Genomic DNA, 15,929 nt, shown 5'->3' with positions numbered 1-15,929 from the left:
GCGGATAAATATTGTCTACAATAGGGTAGATGACTAATTTTTATTTCAATGTCCGTCTTGTAGATTAGTATTAGAACTCGAAACGGAATATTTACCATGTTTTTCTAATTCTATGAGTTTTCGATATTTTCCGGAAATATCCCGTTTCGTGTTCTAATACTAGTGTTAGTGACCATGTCAGTTAAAAACTTATGTCTTGTAGATTGTTTTACAATATTTAACGTCGACAAGTCTGCATTTGGCCACCAACCCGCTTACTGCCAGGACGGACACACGGACTTAGAAAGTACCTATTCACTCTGACCTTGAAAAGACCCGGGTTGTATTTCTCAGGAAAAATAGAAGCCGGCAGATTGTTCCATTCCCTGGCTGCACGGATATTAGACACGTATTTTTTATTTTCTTACGGAAACAAATACTTTCGAAGATAATATTGATTTGAAATATCACGTGACGTCACTTCTAGGTACATTTTCTACGTAGAAATTACGTATTTGCTCCCACTCCTAAACTTTGATTCGTTTTATCTAAGTATTGTTATCTTATATGACAAAATAAAAAAATGCGTGTCTAATATTTTTTCATTACCTAACTTACGGACTAAATAGATTTTTAATTTTCATAACCCGTCATCATTCCTATTTAAAGTGAATTATAAGTACAGGCAAAATTAAGAATCTGAAACTTAAATTTTATTTTAAATATTTTTTATAACAAGCTTATATATTTAAAAAAAAAATACGCGTCCACAGGCGTATCGCACGCAACGGTTTTTAGTTTGTCTTGTATAGAAACTCATACAACTGCGTTTGCTACTTGCGATGCGTACTGATGACGGCATACCTGTGGACGCTTACCTTTAGAACCGCGGTAGACGTACAACACCAACCTCTTTCCAAACAGAAGACAGAACAGAACGCACCCAATGTCCCTGTCACCCAAAGAGCATAAAGTCTAGAGGAACTGTCATTTCATTTACAGCTATACCGTCAAAATTACCCCACAGTAATTTGTACAACAGTAACAGTAAACAAATTAATGCAGTGACACAACCAGACACAGATAGATATGAACAAGAAGAGGCCTAAAACCTGAATGATGAAGACTTCTACTTTAGCAGGCATTGGCATTGGAGTGGTGATGTTTATCCTGCTCATCATTGGTATCGTGGAGATGTCCAAGTTTGCGGAACACCAGGGAAGCTCCAGCACGAACCAATGTCCTCACAGACTCAGCCAGAGGCACGTCATCTCCTTGAGTGAGCACAACTTGAACAGGAGTGTGATGATGTCACTAGGCGAGAGGTTTCCCTACGTCATTGCTATCACGAGGAACGCTACCAATCTATGGACGTTTGCCTGCTTCGCTAGTGTTATACTGATGCAGTGGATTGTTACGTCTGCGCATTGCAGGTCTGGTATTCCATTGTTACTCTTCAATTTTGTTAATACTTTACCTTGTTAAATGTGGGAGAGCCATGCTGCGGCACGAATGGGCCGGCTTGACGGGAGTTGGCTTCGGCTTGAAACAACGCTTGCGTTATGTTTTGTTGTGTGAGTGAGGTTACTGGTGGCGCATTTACACCAATCTTCAATTCTCAAATTCCTAACACCTAAAAGGTTAGTGTTTCGGGTGTTTATGGGCGACGGCGTTTGCTTACCACCGGATGATACGTCGCCTTGTATACCGGCTTATACAAAAAAAAAAACAGTTGTTATTGCAAATTCACCTTCACTTATTACTGAAATCTTGTTAAAGGAGTTATTGTGATCTTCATATAATTTAAACTTGCCTTGGCCAAAAAATACAAGGCCCAGGAATATTCATGTTCTTATCAAAATAAGTTAAATGTTAGAGTTAGTTGAAGCTCTTGCAGCGACTTTAAAAGGAGTGATTATAAACAATTTGATACTGATATTATTTCATTCAAAATTGTTCATATTGTGTATTTCCAAACATTAACTTTAAACCACTCTATATCTCCAGGGTCGCCGGCTACATCCACCGCGCGATCCTGTTCAACGACTTCGCTCGCAACCAGACCTTCGCCTTCCCCATCCTGTACTGGCGTCTCCACGAGAAGTACAACAGCTCCCTGGCCAAGTACGACATCGCAGTCGCCAAGCTAAACCTGCACAGCTACGAGCCGAGCATGAAGCCAGCAGTCTTCGACGAATCCATGGTCACAGAGGTCGAAGCCAGTGTGTGGAAGACAGTAGCCACTATGGATAAGAAAGTCTACCTCACCAACCATTTTGACAAGTATGAAGTGAGGATCGCAGATCCAGGCAAGTGCTACGAGAGCTACGGAGTCCCAGTAGACGACAGCACCATTTGCATCGACACCTCAGCTTATGAAGATTGTTTTGTACACGAATATGGACCTATTTACTCAGGAGATAAAGTCGTCGGTATCATAGCAGTGAAGCCGGTGGACTGTGAGATGAAGCTGGCCATCTTTACCAATGTATCTTACTTTACCAACTGGATTTTAAGGACTACGTATGATGGATGATGCGTTCTTTATTTTTGTTGTTTTATTTGTAGTTTTCCACATCCCTTCCCACTAGATTTACAGGTATAGTTTGTTTCCAGAAGTAAATACTATCAAGCAGTCTCGTACTATCTAGGAAAATTTTATATCTGTTGTGATAACATAAAACAACGCTCCAATCGGATTGGACTTGAGATTGACGTGGGAAAACTTTACTACCCGTACGAAGTCGCGAGCACATTTCGTGGGTTAAGAACTAGAGTAGCGTAAGGGCAAAAACTCAAAAAATTTTTTTTTCACTATTCGTTTTTTCAATCCCCATATTTGTATGTGCCGAAAAACTGGAACGATGTAGTGTGTAGATTGCTTAGTACAATAATAGCGCATAAAAAGAAAAGAAGTTTGTTTATTGCCAAAAGGAAGTGTTTCTACTTACAATAATCTTGACATTATTTTGTCAATAAAATTATGAGCACAACGATCGTAACTTGACTTACGAGCGGATAGGACACCGAATTATGATTATGTAGCCTTAATTTGTTTCGTGCCAAATAAACGTAAGGAGCCGTTACTGCTTATGGGTCCTTGTTTTGTACGCGTTTGTAATTTTTCTCCGTGCCAAAAAAACGTAAGGGTGGGTTACGCTACTATGGCACTAAATAATTAAAGTAATGCAATCCGTTATTATGACGTATGTCAACCAGTTTTAGAAAAATATATATATATTTTTTAAATTTAACCGTTTTTTTGCCATAAATTTACAGTATTCTGTAGCCAATAAATAAAGCTTTATTTTAAGTAAAAATCAGATATACAGATACTATAGATTTTGCCATAAAAGACCTACAAGTTGACGGTAGGTAAATTTGAGTTGTTTTTCGGCTCTCCTGAGAAGTTGTCATTTTGCCCTTACGCTACTCTAGTTCTTAACCCACGATTTAGTCTATAATAATAAAAATAAGTCGGGTTTTCCTTCCTGACGCTATAACTCCAGAACGCACGAACCGATTTCCACAGTTTTGCATTCGTTGGAAAGGTCTCGGGCTCCGTGACGTTTATAGTAATATAATAAATCAGGAATAATTCAAGAAAAAAGCAGAAAAACCGGGAAAAGCCGGGATAGCAAGTTCTTAATAAAAAAATCGGTACGTAGCGGCTATCCAGTCAATGTGCAAGCGGTCCTTAAGTTGGCCTAAACAACCGAGGGAAAACGTTTCTGAAAGCATCTACCTTTCTACCCTAGGTACTGTTAAATTTGGCGCAGTGGTTGGGTGACCGGCTGCTGTGCAACGTGTCGCGGATTCGATTCCCACGCCAGCCAAAAAGTGATAATGTCATTTTCTGAGTAAATGACCATTAAACACTGACCACTTTACACCGCTCTTCACCGCTCCTCTCCACCCCGTTTCGCGTCAATGGAAACGCGGCCTAAGCCCGGAGTCAGGAAGTTCGGCGGTGTTTTACCCCTGTGCCTCGGAAAGCACGTAAATCCATTGGTTCTACGTCTCTTCGATCGTGTCGGTCTGCCGTCCCATTGGATTCAGAAAGTGAGAGAGAGGGATAATCGAAATATTTTGGAAGATTTATTTTACTGTTTAGTGAAATTATGGTAGGAGAAAGAGCTATTTGCTTACTGCCGACTTAAATGTAGGTAATTAAGACTGTGTTGTTGGTCAAGTAGTCGCAAGTGCGACTGCCGGACAAGGGTTCTCGGGTTCAATTCTCGGGTCGGGCAAAAGTATTACTAAGCTTATTTCGATTTTTAGAAAATTTCTCAGTAGTAGCACGGAGTCTGAAATTGTGCCCAGTGTATGGCAATAGCCTCACCCCCTATTACATGGGACTTATAACACAAATGGTGGAAAGTGGGTGTACTTAGTACTTTGTATAGCAGCAATACGTGCCGTTATGTACACCTCTGCCTACCCCTTCGGGGATAAAAGGCGTGACGTTGCAATATCGCTCTACTGAATTAAACACGAAGCGTTTCGCTTCAAGCTTCCTTGTGCGAACTGCTAGGGAGTGGAAATCCTTGCCGGAGTCTGTGCTTCCTGATGGGTATAACCTGGGTGTCTTCAAAGCCCGAGTGAATAGGTTGCTTATGGGCAGACGTGCTCCACCGTAGGCCGCATCATCACTTACCATCAGGTGAGATAGCGGCCAAACGTCGACCCATTAAATGTAAAAAAAAAACAACAGGATAAGAGATCAAAAGCTATCATCCGTAGAAGCTGATGTGTGTCGCGTGGAGGATCCAGTTGGTGTAGTACGACACGTTGGTGAAGATGGAGAGCTTCATGTCGCAGTCGCGCGGCTTCACCGCCAGGATACCCACGACCTTATCCCCAAAGTACAAAGGTCCAAACTCGTGTATAAAGCAGTCCTCATGCTCAGACATATCCACACATATCATACTATCATCAACATCCACTCCGTAACCTTCAAGGCATTTCTTCGGATCAGCAATGTTGAAGGTGTATTTGTCGAAGTCGTTCGTGAGGAACAGCTTCTTGTCCATGGTGGAGACAGTCTTCCAGATGCTGGATTCCATGGCGAAGGCCTGTCTGTCGTCGATGACTGCGGGCTTGATGATGAAGGGGCGGAACTCGACGTTCAGCTTGGCGACGGCGATGTCGTACAGCGGGGTCGGGTTGCTGGTGTTGAATTTCTCGTGGAGTCTCCAGAAGAGGATGGGGTACGTGTGGGTGTAGTTGCGGGCGAAGTCGTAGAAGAGGAGCACTCGGTGCGTGGTGCTGGGCCGTCTGGAATAAGGTGGAAGATTGAAATAAATTGAGGGTTAGATGGTGGACTTAAGCATTAGTAGTAGCGAAGAGTACATTCTTCATTAAGTAGTATACCATGTAAAATGGCGATGATAGTAGAACGTGGTTGTATAGCAATGTAATAAACTATATACATACATAACCTCACGCCTGTCTCCCATGGGTGTAAGCAGAGACAATGGAACGTCAATTGCTACGAATCTTACATACCTCTTTCGCTTCATCAACAGTAATCAAGATGTAGAGCCAAGTTTATTGTAGTTTACTACAATAAACTTATAAATAATGGCTCTAAATTTGTTAGAAATCGTAGACTTTTTGAGTAAGTTAAGTATTTTATAGGGCTTTAATGATACGACGACGTCTTTCCAGTCTAACCATTAATTTTATTATAAATTTCGTGAGACTAAATTAATTATTATATTATCGGCTTACTCTCGTAACTGTTTCTGTGACTGTTTGACGAGGAACTCGACTAGTTTCAACCCATGCTAGAATCTCATATTCATGAGCAACATTTCGCGACACACGACATGGCGACGGTAGTCGAAACTAGTCGAGTTCCTCGTCAAACAGTTACGTGAGCCGATAACATAATAATTAATGTAACCACTAACTATCAAGGCTAACCCACTCCTGCTTTAATAACATTATCACCGTGTTCACCTGCAGTGCGCAGAAGTGACGACCCACTTGATGAGCACCACACTGGCGAAGCAAGCGAACGACCACAGCGTGGAGGTGTTCCTCGTGATGGCTGCCACGTAGGGGAACCTCGCAGCGTGGTGCATCGTGGAGTTCTCATGGAGGGAGATCACGCCCATGGACTTCGCATACTGGTGGATGGAGCCTCCTTGAGAGAACTCCCTCTTCCTCTCTTCTACCGTGATGTCGGTGGCGAATTTGACCATGACGCAGACCGCCATGATTGCCATGAGAATCAGCACTGTGAGGACGATGCATGCTGCCTTCATCTTCAGCGGCTTGGAGTGAGGGTGTCTGTCTGTCTGCTGCGCCGAATGGTTGCTGGATAATGTACTTGTTGCCATTTGAGCTGGAACGGCTGATTTGTGTCAGTTTTGGCGTTTGGATTCTGGTCTATGCTTTGTATTTGCTGTTTATTTATGGTCAATGTATTGGAACTTTTCTTTGGAAGTGATGAATTGGGCAAAAGGTTGTGAGTTTTTTTGTTATTCTATTCAATCTCGTCGTTATTCAAAAGTGCTGAAGGGATCGCGATGAAATTTTGAACAAGGTAGATTGGGGTCTTGAATAACATATAGGGTTATCAGGCTTTTTATCCAACGGGATCACTGGGACAAGCTAGTAGACTTATAAAGCTGGCTTCTTAACTAGTCCCAGGCAAATTAATTATCCTAAACGTTTATATGACAATCGGAACCAATTTCCTAATTTTCCGAGATAAACTAAATACTACTCGGATATAAACACAACACTTAAGCTAATACCTATGCCCTCTGCATTAGCTAAAGTGAAACAAGTATAACAGATGAAACCACGGCGTTAAGCTTCATAATTCATATTTATGACTGAGTGAAGGGCTGGCGGATTCAATTGTATAAAGTATATCACTTAATTTAGTCGAGTGAGCCGCCCCGCCCCGCCCCGTCCCGCCCGGCGTGGCGTGGCGCGGCGTCGCGGTGCAAATCTGTACAAATACGCTAAGCTCTCACGCGTGGGGAGAGGGTTCCAAGATGTATCGATACTTTACTAGATGGGGCTCTGAATAGTATGTTTATTCTTTTAGAATTAATTGCTTTAGGAGGGAAATACCCAGAAGAAATAACCCAGCAAACATTTTTGTCATATAATCAAACATTTATATAACTTTGAGTCGTATTAAAGTTATTTTACAGTAGTTTTTATAACTCTTCGTCGTGTACTGGTACCTTATCTGACCGAATAGTCATATACATTTTTGGTCGTATTATAATGTCATATAGACGTTATTACGACTTTTTTATACAATCATCGTATAATAGTGTCTACGACGACATCTTTATAACTTACATACACAACTGTTTCGTCGTGTAAACGTTTTCGTAGTATAAACGTCGTAATACTGACAATTTTGTCATATAATTACCTTTTACACGACTGCTATACGGACAATTGTTGTTTAAACGTAGTATTAGTAACCATTACATATAAGTCGAATATTAGTCTTAAGAACGACCTCTACACGTCCTAAAGTATCACAAACATGATAATACGACTGCTATATAATTAATAGTCATGTTAAAGGTTTATAATCACCTTGTATACAACTTCCACCATTTTTAAATCAAATTTATATTATTTATTTACAATGAACTCGCAGCTTATTGGTCGGGAAGTTATATAGTTGTCATATAACGCAGTCACATAGTAAATTATTCATAAAAATATGTGATAACATTAAAATTTTGAAGGCGCATTAAAAATTTGTTAAAAACTAACTTCACATTAATCAGTAAACTTGATTGCCCAATGGTTTACAACTGATGGAATGGTTTTATCACCTCAAATAACAAGAAAAAAAAAACAAAATAAATACCGCTGTCAAAAACACTACTCCATTAAAATAATATTTTATAATATTCGTTCTTAATATAATCTTTAAACGACCATTACATACCGATTACATCATATAAAAATCATATTTGTGACATTAAGTCGAATACACGTCGCACCAGCTACCACTACACGACATCTAGTCAAATCGCCGACGCGTATATGACTACTATGCGACTAATTAGGTGTTTTATATTACTGTTATACGAAACTCTTAGCGCCTTAAGTTATATAAAATGGGCCCAAATGCCGTCGAGTAAACGTCCTTATGACGTTTATACGACTAGACTAAATAACATTAAGTTGTTACCAAAACGTCTACTCGACGTCTTAAATGTTTGTTGGGAAGGTAGTAAAATGGTATGTTATACATTTGGCCGGATAGACTTAGAAATAACGAAAACCGAGCGAATCATTTTTTTAGAATCAATTGAAAAATTAACGTCAGTACTCTAAATATTACCTTATGTTACTTCTGCCAGCAGTTTCGCCCGCTTTTCCGTGGGATGATAAGGCTTTGTGTTAATCCAGTGTCCAGACCATGAACTGCGAACTATCTAGCAGGTTACCGAGGCTCCTGCTCGAAAAGCAGCAGTAGAAACGGGGTGTTTTTTAGTCAGTATGAGTCTGACACTCTCTCTCGCCTCGTCCAAGGCAAGAGAAGTTCCAAATTGAGCCGTGAATTGTTTGAGTAACATATACACATAAACTTTCTAATTTATAATATTAGTAAGACTGCCACATCCAGCATCCATGAACCCTCCGACAATAAGCTAATGCACGCTAAGTGTGTCCTCGTCAATATTTGTGAGTCTGCCCTCACTGCCCTCACTGCCCTCACCGTGCCCTCAATGTGCCCGCGAGTGGACCGGGCACACGCGGCCACTTGTGGGCAAACACCGCCGGATTAGCAGGGATTAGTTTCACGGTAGTCAGCTCAATTAGGTAAACTGTTAGTCGTGTAAGTTGATTTGTTGTGTTTATGTTAGTTAAATTACCGGTAAATTGGTAAAGTTAAATATTTTTTACAGTATCACTAAGTATAATAAACTAGCTACTTCCGCGCGGTTTCACCCGCACTGCTCGGTTCCTATTGATCGTGGCGTGATGATTTATAGCCTATAACCTTCCTTGATAAATGCGCTATCCAACACAAAAATAATTATTCAAATCAAACCAGTAGTTCCTGAGATTAGCGCGTTCAAACAAACTCTTCAGCTTTATAGTATTAAATAGATTTTACTAGCTATTTACGCGCGGTTTCACCAGTTTTGCTCGGTTCCTTTTGATCGTATCGTGATGTTTTATAGCCTATAACCTTCCTCGATAAATGAGTTATCCAACACAAAAAGAAATATTTAAATCGGACTAGTAGTTCCGGAGATTAGCGCGTTCAAACAAACAAAAAGTCTTCAGCTTTATAATATTAAGTATAGATAGTACTGGTTGGCGGTTTCATCCCCTCTGCTCGGCTCCTATTGCTCATAGCGTAGCTGTAACCTTCCTCGATAAATTGATTATCCAAACCAAAAAAAAAAATCAAATCGGACAGTTCCGGAAGTTAGCGCGTTCGTAGGAGTCGAACAGAGTGAGTGAGACCGCGGGAAATAAAAATAAATGAGTTTTTCCTTTATGTATATAATTATGTTTATAGTATATTATGTTTCGTTTACAAAATATGTGTAACTAAGTATTCTTCTATATTACATAACTACCTACATGCTTCGGCACTGCGGGTCTAGCCCGACCGGAGTGATACGACGGCCTCACAGAAAACCGACGTGAAACATCGCTTGCGTTGTGTAAGTGGTTACCGGAGGCCCAATCTTTCCAAGACCCGATTGCCCAACAACCCTTAACACAAAGGCCAGCAACGCACTTCTAACGCCTTTGATGTTTTATGTGTCGATGGGCGGCGGCGATTGCTTACCGTCAGGTGATCAGTCTGCACATTTACCAGCTTATTCCTTAAAAAAAATGTAACAAACATGTTTTTGTTCAATAAATACGTAGCTACGCAATAAATGTAGTACTAGATGCAATCAGTATCGATACCAAAGATCAATTTACATTAAATATCAATATCTTCTTCATCTAGTTTGCGACGAGACGATCTCGACGGGGCGTCGTATCGGGATGCGATCTTACGGCGGGGATGCTGCAGCCTGCACTAAATTACAAATACACAACCCTCGCGACTCGTGTCGTCCTGTCTGTGATTATATCTGATTTATTTTCACATGTTTTGATTGGGAGAGCAATTGGACATGCCGATTGGGGTGACATCTATCGATTTGCGATAAAAAATATTGTTTAATGCCGCTGTGGTACGATATGTGTTCGGCGTAGCGGCGGGAGGTTTTAATCTGTACTCTTAGTACGAATTTGCTTTACGTAAGTCCAATCAGAGTGCCGAATGCGGTTTTGTTTCGATCTCGTTAAACGTAAAGCATTTATTTTTCTTAATTTTCTTTTCCTCTAATAATATCTTCTGATTAATTTTGTTGCGGGATCCAAGACTTCTATGTTCCGGTGTTTTCATGTTTGTATCTACTGTAGATCCTGGTGCACAGGAGTTGAAGTGGTATGGGAGGTTGTGGCGGGTTTGTCCCATTAAAAAAAAAACGTAAAGCAAACTCGTCCTAAGCCATCTTTCTTGCAAATTAAAGTAAGTTTGTCGCAGAGTATTCTTATGAGAGAGCAAATTGTAGCTTCTAAGTAAAGATACAATCGAACAAAGCGAGCTGAGCAGAGCGGGTGAAACCGCGTGGGAGTTGCTAGTACTTATATACTTACCTAATTTGACGACCACCTAGTTTCACTGACAGACAGACTGACAGACAATTCAATTTGACGTTTCAAAAGTGTCTAATTTAGGATTAATTGAAATAAATGCTTTGACTTTGACTTTGAAATTAACTCAAATTTGAATTCGAAAGTAAGTTGATTTGTGTGTTTGTTACAATTTTATGCTAAATTGCTAAGCCAATTATGATTAACTGAAACACTAAAAAAATTATATCGAAAATCAAAAAGATATGTCCTAATGTTAAATCCCCATTCCTTATTCCTATCCCATTAAAGTCGCTTAAGCTGAGCAGTTTAGTTACCAAACTCGATTACTTCACAATATTAAGAGTCCACAGTCGACTGCCTGATTCGGTAACACATAAACAATAATAATATTCCTACATTTCATTTTAATGTTCATTTTATTCCTACATTTATTTTCATTAGACTGCCTCGTTGGTCGAGTGGTCGCAAGTGCGACTGCCGGACAAGGGGTCTCAGGTTCGATTCCCGGGTCAAGGAAAATATTACTGGGCTTTTTTCGGTTATTCGAAAATTTCTCAGTAGTAGCACGGAGTCTGGAATTGTGTCCAGTATATGGCAATAGGCCCCCTATTACATGGGACTTATAACACAAATGGTGTGAAGTGGATGTAAGTATATTGTACCTATAGCGGCATTACGTGTCGCAATGAGCACCTCTGCCTACCCCTTCGGGGATAAAAGGCGTGACGTTGCGTTGCTCTGGTAATCTACCAGACGAACTTGTAATCTTCAAACACAACACTATCTCCCATTAAATCCGTGGTAGATAATTTTTATATTTGAACAATAAATTGAAGACACACAAGCTCTAAAATTGGAAAATTCTTGTTGTTTTTTTTTGTATTCTTGTCCTTGATTGATTACCCACAACCGGCAACCGGCAACCGGCTACCGCGCGATATTACGCGGGTTCGATTTCTGCACGAGACGAGTCTTTGTGTGATCCACAAGTCCAGATATACGATATAGGGAAAACTTTTATGGCTTAATTTTTTTAAACCATATATTTAAAAAAAACGTTGCCCCAGTTATGTTTCGGCGGTCGGGGTTTTGATTAAAAAAATATTTATTTATTAATTACAATTTAATTATGTTAATTAGTCAATACAGGATGTTATTTAGCTGGTGATCGCGATTAGACTGAATATCTAATGTCATTATACAATGCAATTGTAAATTGAGTAAATGTTGAGGTGCCTAAGGCCTTAGCTGCTATATCATCAGAAGGGATCAAAAAGGCGGGTTACGACGAGTTAACTCCCTCACTAGGATTTTCTCCTGTGACGTGTGTGCGTTTACAGACATACAAGTTCACTTACACATGACACCCAGACCCGAAACAACAATTTGTGGATCACACATTGCTCCGTGCGGGAATCGAACCCTCTACACGTTTTTCACACGCTATTTGTTGTCATTTTGGCTGACGATATACGAAGAATGAGCGAAATAGGCCCAGTATAGTAGGCTATATCTAGCCCAGTATAATAGGCAGTATACAAAATATGGGCTAGTAAAGTAAGCCAAAAAGTATAAGCTAATTTGAAAACTCTTTATAAATAAATACGGCATTATAATAGCCGCGCCGCATGTCCGTAACATTCCTAGACAACCTACAACATTACAGCTCTTCTGTGGTCAAGGTACATGGAGCTGTTCACACAGAATTTAATTCGCGATTAATTTCATCATTTATTTTGTTTTAATTTTTTTATTTTCGGTTTTCGTTGAAATATTTAGTTGTATACTTCTGTAGACGAGTACTACTTGTAGTTTCATTTAAATCATATGAGTGATCTCCATACTGTATACATGTAGGTACTGCACCCCTAATACAAGTGCGAATAGTTTAACGACCGAAAAACATCGAACTACCCTCTTCCATCCCACTAAACAAGAAAAAATAAGAAAAACAACGAACATTTGCAAACTACCCTCGGCAACACTAATAGAGATAGATATCTCAAACGCTCCCTTGCGGATTTTTATGATAAATCACCCCTATACACCTCTCTTTTACTCCTATGTAATTTGGCGTGTGTTAGAAAGGGGCAGGGAGAGATATGAATATTTTTATTGTAGGGTGGATAGTAAGTAGTTACACTAACTCTGTGTACTGTTGGCAACGCAAGTTGGTGTGGTTTCCATTATATTTGGAGTCATTTTTATATTAAGACTAGCAAACCTGGCGAACTCCGTTTCGCCACCATGTCTTTTTTCCTGAATTTTCTTTGCTATAAACCTCACGGAGCCCGAGACCTTTCCAACGAATGCAAAACCATGGAAATCAGTTCGTGCGTTCTGGAGTTATAGCGTCAGGAAGGAAAACCCGACTTATTTTTATATAATAGATTTTGTTATTTTAATATAGTTTACTTAATAGGCTAGTATCCTACTAGTCAATTTTAATACATTTTCGAAATTCAAAATTTTTTTTTATTAATTCAGTATTTTTTTGTTATGAATTTTGTATTTATTCGAAAATTAGCTATAAAAAAATCAGATTTACGTAGATCATCAATGAAATCATCTATGAATGAAAGTGTGATTATTTTTTTATATTTTAGTGTATTAACAAATCAAAATAATTTATATTTCACTAAGGAAACTACCCAATATTTTATTTTAAATAGGTCATCAGCACGGAAGAGAAAAAAACTAGGGTATCAGTCATTTATTTATTTTTTTGCTTTTTATAACATTTTATATAAATTAGAAACTAAAAGTAGGGGGTTACAATCATCCTTTTCCCTGCAGGTTGTGGGATGTGATGCCTATTTTGATCAACCCTGAGAAGGAGAACTTGCAAAATAAAAAAAACTAATACATAATATTACACAACGATCTTATTATCTGACGGTACTCGCGTTAAATCTTATCGTGTAATGAAAAGATGTTACAATTAAGTTAAAAGTTGAACTGCCGGGCGGCCCGTGATGTTGCCAACTTACCACTCAAGTGTTTGAGTAATTATAATAATAGGGTAGTTGACGGGGTGTGAACATTAACAATCTATTTAGTCCGTCAGTTACCAGTTGGTGCACAGTTGGCGCGGTGGCTGGGCAACTGGCTGCTGTGCAACGTGTCGCGGGTTCGATTACCGCACGGAACAACTCTTTGTGTGATCCACAAATTGTTGTTCCAGGTCTGGGTGTCATGTGTATGTGAAATTAAATGTTTGTACCTTAACTCTACACTACACAAGAGAAAATACAAATGTGGGGCAACGTTTTTTAAAAGTTACGTAATGGAAAAATTAGACACGTATTTTTTTGTTTTGTTATATAAGATAACAATACTTAGATAAAACGGAGTTAAAGAAAACTCGATTAGTAGTCGTAATAGTCTTTTTTATAAATAAGCAAATAAGTAATCACAATAGGTGGAAAATTAAAAAAAAAGATCTTAAGTAATTACCGAAAAAAATACCTCTGTTTGTTTGTTTGTCCTAACAGGCTGATGACGGGACCGCAGGCGAAACCGCTGACAGAAGTTAGTATTACATTATTTATATTAGGTACATACATTACATTACATTTATTTATTATTTAATATTTTGTAGATATACCAAATTAACGTTGGGCCCTAAATTTTTATAATTTTATATCAGAGCTAGTACCTACTTAATATAATTTGTACACTAAGAAAAAATAATATAATAAATGTCTAAAAATTGTTGTTTTAGATTAAAATCGAAACATTCCATTTCATTTAGTTCCTCTACTCGACCACAGATGGCGCTGTTCTCACTCTCCGCAACGAAATGTACGGAAATGCCTGTGGGTATTGATTCACTGTGAAACCGCAGCTGAAAACACGCGAACTAATGATTGAAAAATTGTTATATACGGTACACGTGTAGAGTCAGCATGTAATAAATTGATAATAATTGTTTTTTTATAACTCAAACATAGCTATACTGCCTACCTACTTATCGCTAATATGAGGCAGTTGACGCAATTCTTATTGGGATGTTATGCATGTAGTTTATAAACATTAAAATAAAACATATTTTTATTAAAATAATCGCCGAACATTAATACACAAATAAAAATCTAAATACAACATCGGTTTTCCTTCCACGAAGATTCTTCTTCAAGCATTCTCTGGGTACCTATATTCTTCAAATCTATCACTACGCTACCACCATATAGAGGCATACATACACACTTTAATAAATCCAATCCAATAACTAAATAAAGTTGTACGTACTTTAAGTAAAATAACAGTTTATTTGAATAAGCTACTCAATTAATTATGAACGAGCAAATAACTTCGCTAGTAGCGAGCTAAGAATGTGCTCTTAATAAGTACATCACCGACACAGCGGAAGTTACTGGCAGAGTACAAGATAAATCGATTGATTAGGCAGCTTTCCTTACAAGTCGAGCAAGCCTACGCCGACCTTGATTCAATGAATTCCTCAGATGAAATTCACATCAACCTAAGTAGCAGACCACTGACCATATTTAGGCATCCGCTCACCGTACATTTTCTAACTGAATGCAACATTATTTAACAATAACATATCAGTCAGAACTTCGTAAAATTGAACAAAAATAACGATGAGTCAAACTTTGTTCTCGATTGCGCGAAATCGGACGTCCCATTACGTCCGCCAGCTACTGAATCAGCTGCGTGAAAAAATCAATACTGCGCGCGTTACATGAATTCATTCCGCATTTACACTCTATCGTGACATAAATACACCTTTAATGTGAGTGCTTTGTACACTTTCATCCTCAAATATAGTTGTTTTATTGAAAATTTGTCATAATTTTAAGTGAACAGCGCTAATTACACTGACGAAATTAAATTAACACCGCAGTGAACGTAGCCACAGGTGTAATTGCTGCATTAGATCAAGAACGCACCAGATGGCGCAGTAGTACTCGTGATGTTGTTACATACCGTATGGGCGTGTGAGTGCTTGTGTAAAAAAAATAGTGTTTTGTGTTGTTTTAAGCGCTAATGGAGAACGGAAACGGTAAGAATAGTTATATATCATGCCAAATTTTCATATACGGTAATCGCAACTCTGCCGACTTTACAGAAAACCCGTAGGAAACAAGAATTCTTACATCTGTCCGATCAGACGTATAACCCGACCGAATTTGGGTCGTGTCATTATCGATGCACTTCCTAGTGGTCGCGTCGTTTTCAATTCGGCGGGGTTATATTCCCGCCATCTTGACTTGAGCTTTCAGGATTTCGTATAAATATATCGATCGGAAGCTCTGTGT

At 39.0% G+C, this 15,929-nt stretch overlaps 3 protein-coding genes across 3 annotated transcripts in view; 2 read left to right on the top strand and 1 right to left on the bottom strand.

The window, feature by feature from the left end:
• The first annotated feature begins 957 nt into the window (after positions 1–957).
• On the top strand, positions 958–2,526 carry LOC118279934 (brachyurin-like). The gene is made up of 2 exons (XM_050702770.1): positions 958–1,412; positions 1,987–2,526. Exons 1-2 carry the CDS (start codon positions 1,096–1,098, stop codon positions 2,513–2,515), a joined length of 846 nt encoding a protein of 281 aa, XP_050558727.1. The 5' UTR covers positions 958–1,095; the 3' UTR covers positions 2,516–2,526.
• A 2,169-nt stretch (positions 2,527–4,695) lies between these two features.
• On the bottom strand, positions 4,696–6,353 carry LOC118279941 (kallikrein-11-like). Its single transcript, XM_050702768.1, has 2 exons — positions 5,944–6,353; positions 4,696–5,256 (listed from the first exon to the last, which is right to left on the bottom strand). The coding sequence occupies exons 1-2, from the start codon at positions 6,324–6,326 to the stop codon at positions 4,713–4,715; spliced, it is 927 nt and encodes a 308-aa protein (XP_050558725.1). The 5' UTR covers positions 6,327–6,353; the 3' UTR covers positions 4,696–4,712.
• An 8,951-nt stretch (positions 6,354–15,304) lies between these two features.
• The window catches only part of LOC118280010 (talin-1), a 132,644-nt gene continuing 132,019 nt past the window's right edge, over positions 15,305–15,929 (top strand). Inside the window, exon 1 of the mRNA XM_050702782.1 lies at positions 15,305–15,673. The gene's annotated coding sequence lies outside the window, so the exon portion shown is untranslated. The remainder of the gene's footprint in view (positions 15,674–15,929) is intronic.

Source organism: Spodoptera frugiperda, chromosome 22 (assembly GCF_023101765.2).
Source record: "Spodoptera frugiperda isolate SF20-4 chromosome 22, AGI-APGP_CSIRO_Sfru_2.0, whole genome shotgun sequence".
Taxonomy (NCBI): domain Eukaryota; kingdom Metazoa; phylum Arthropoda; class Insecta; order Lepidoptera; family Noctuidae; genus Spodoptera; species Spodoptera frugiperda.
Note: the sequence above shows the minus strand (reverse complement) of the source record. Positions and strands in the feature narration are given on the sequence as shown.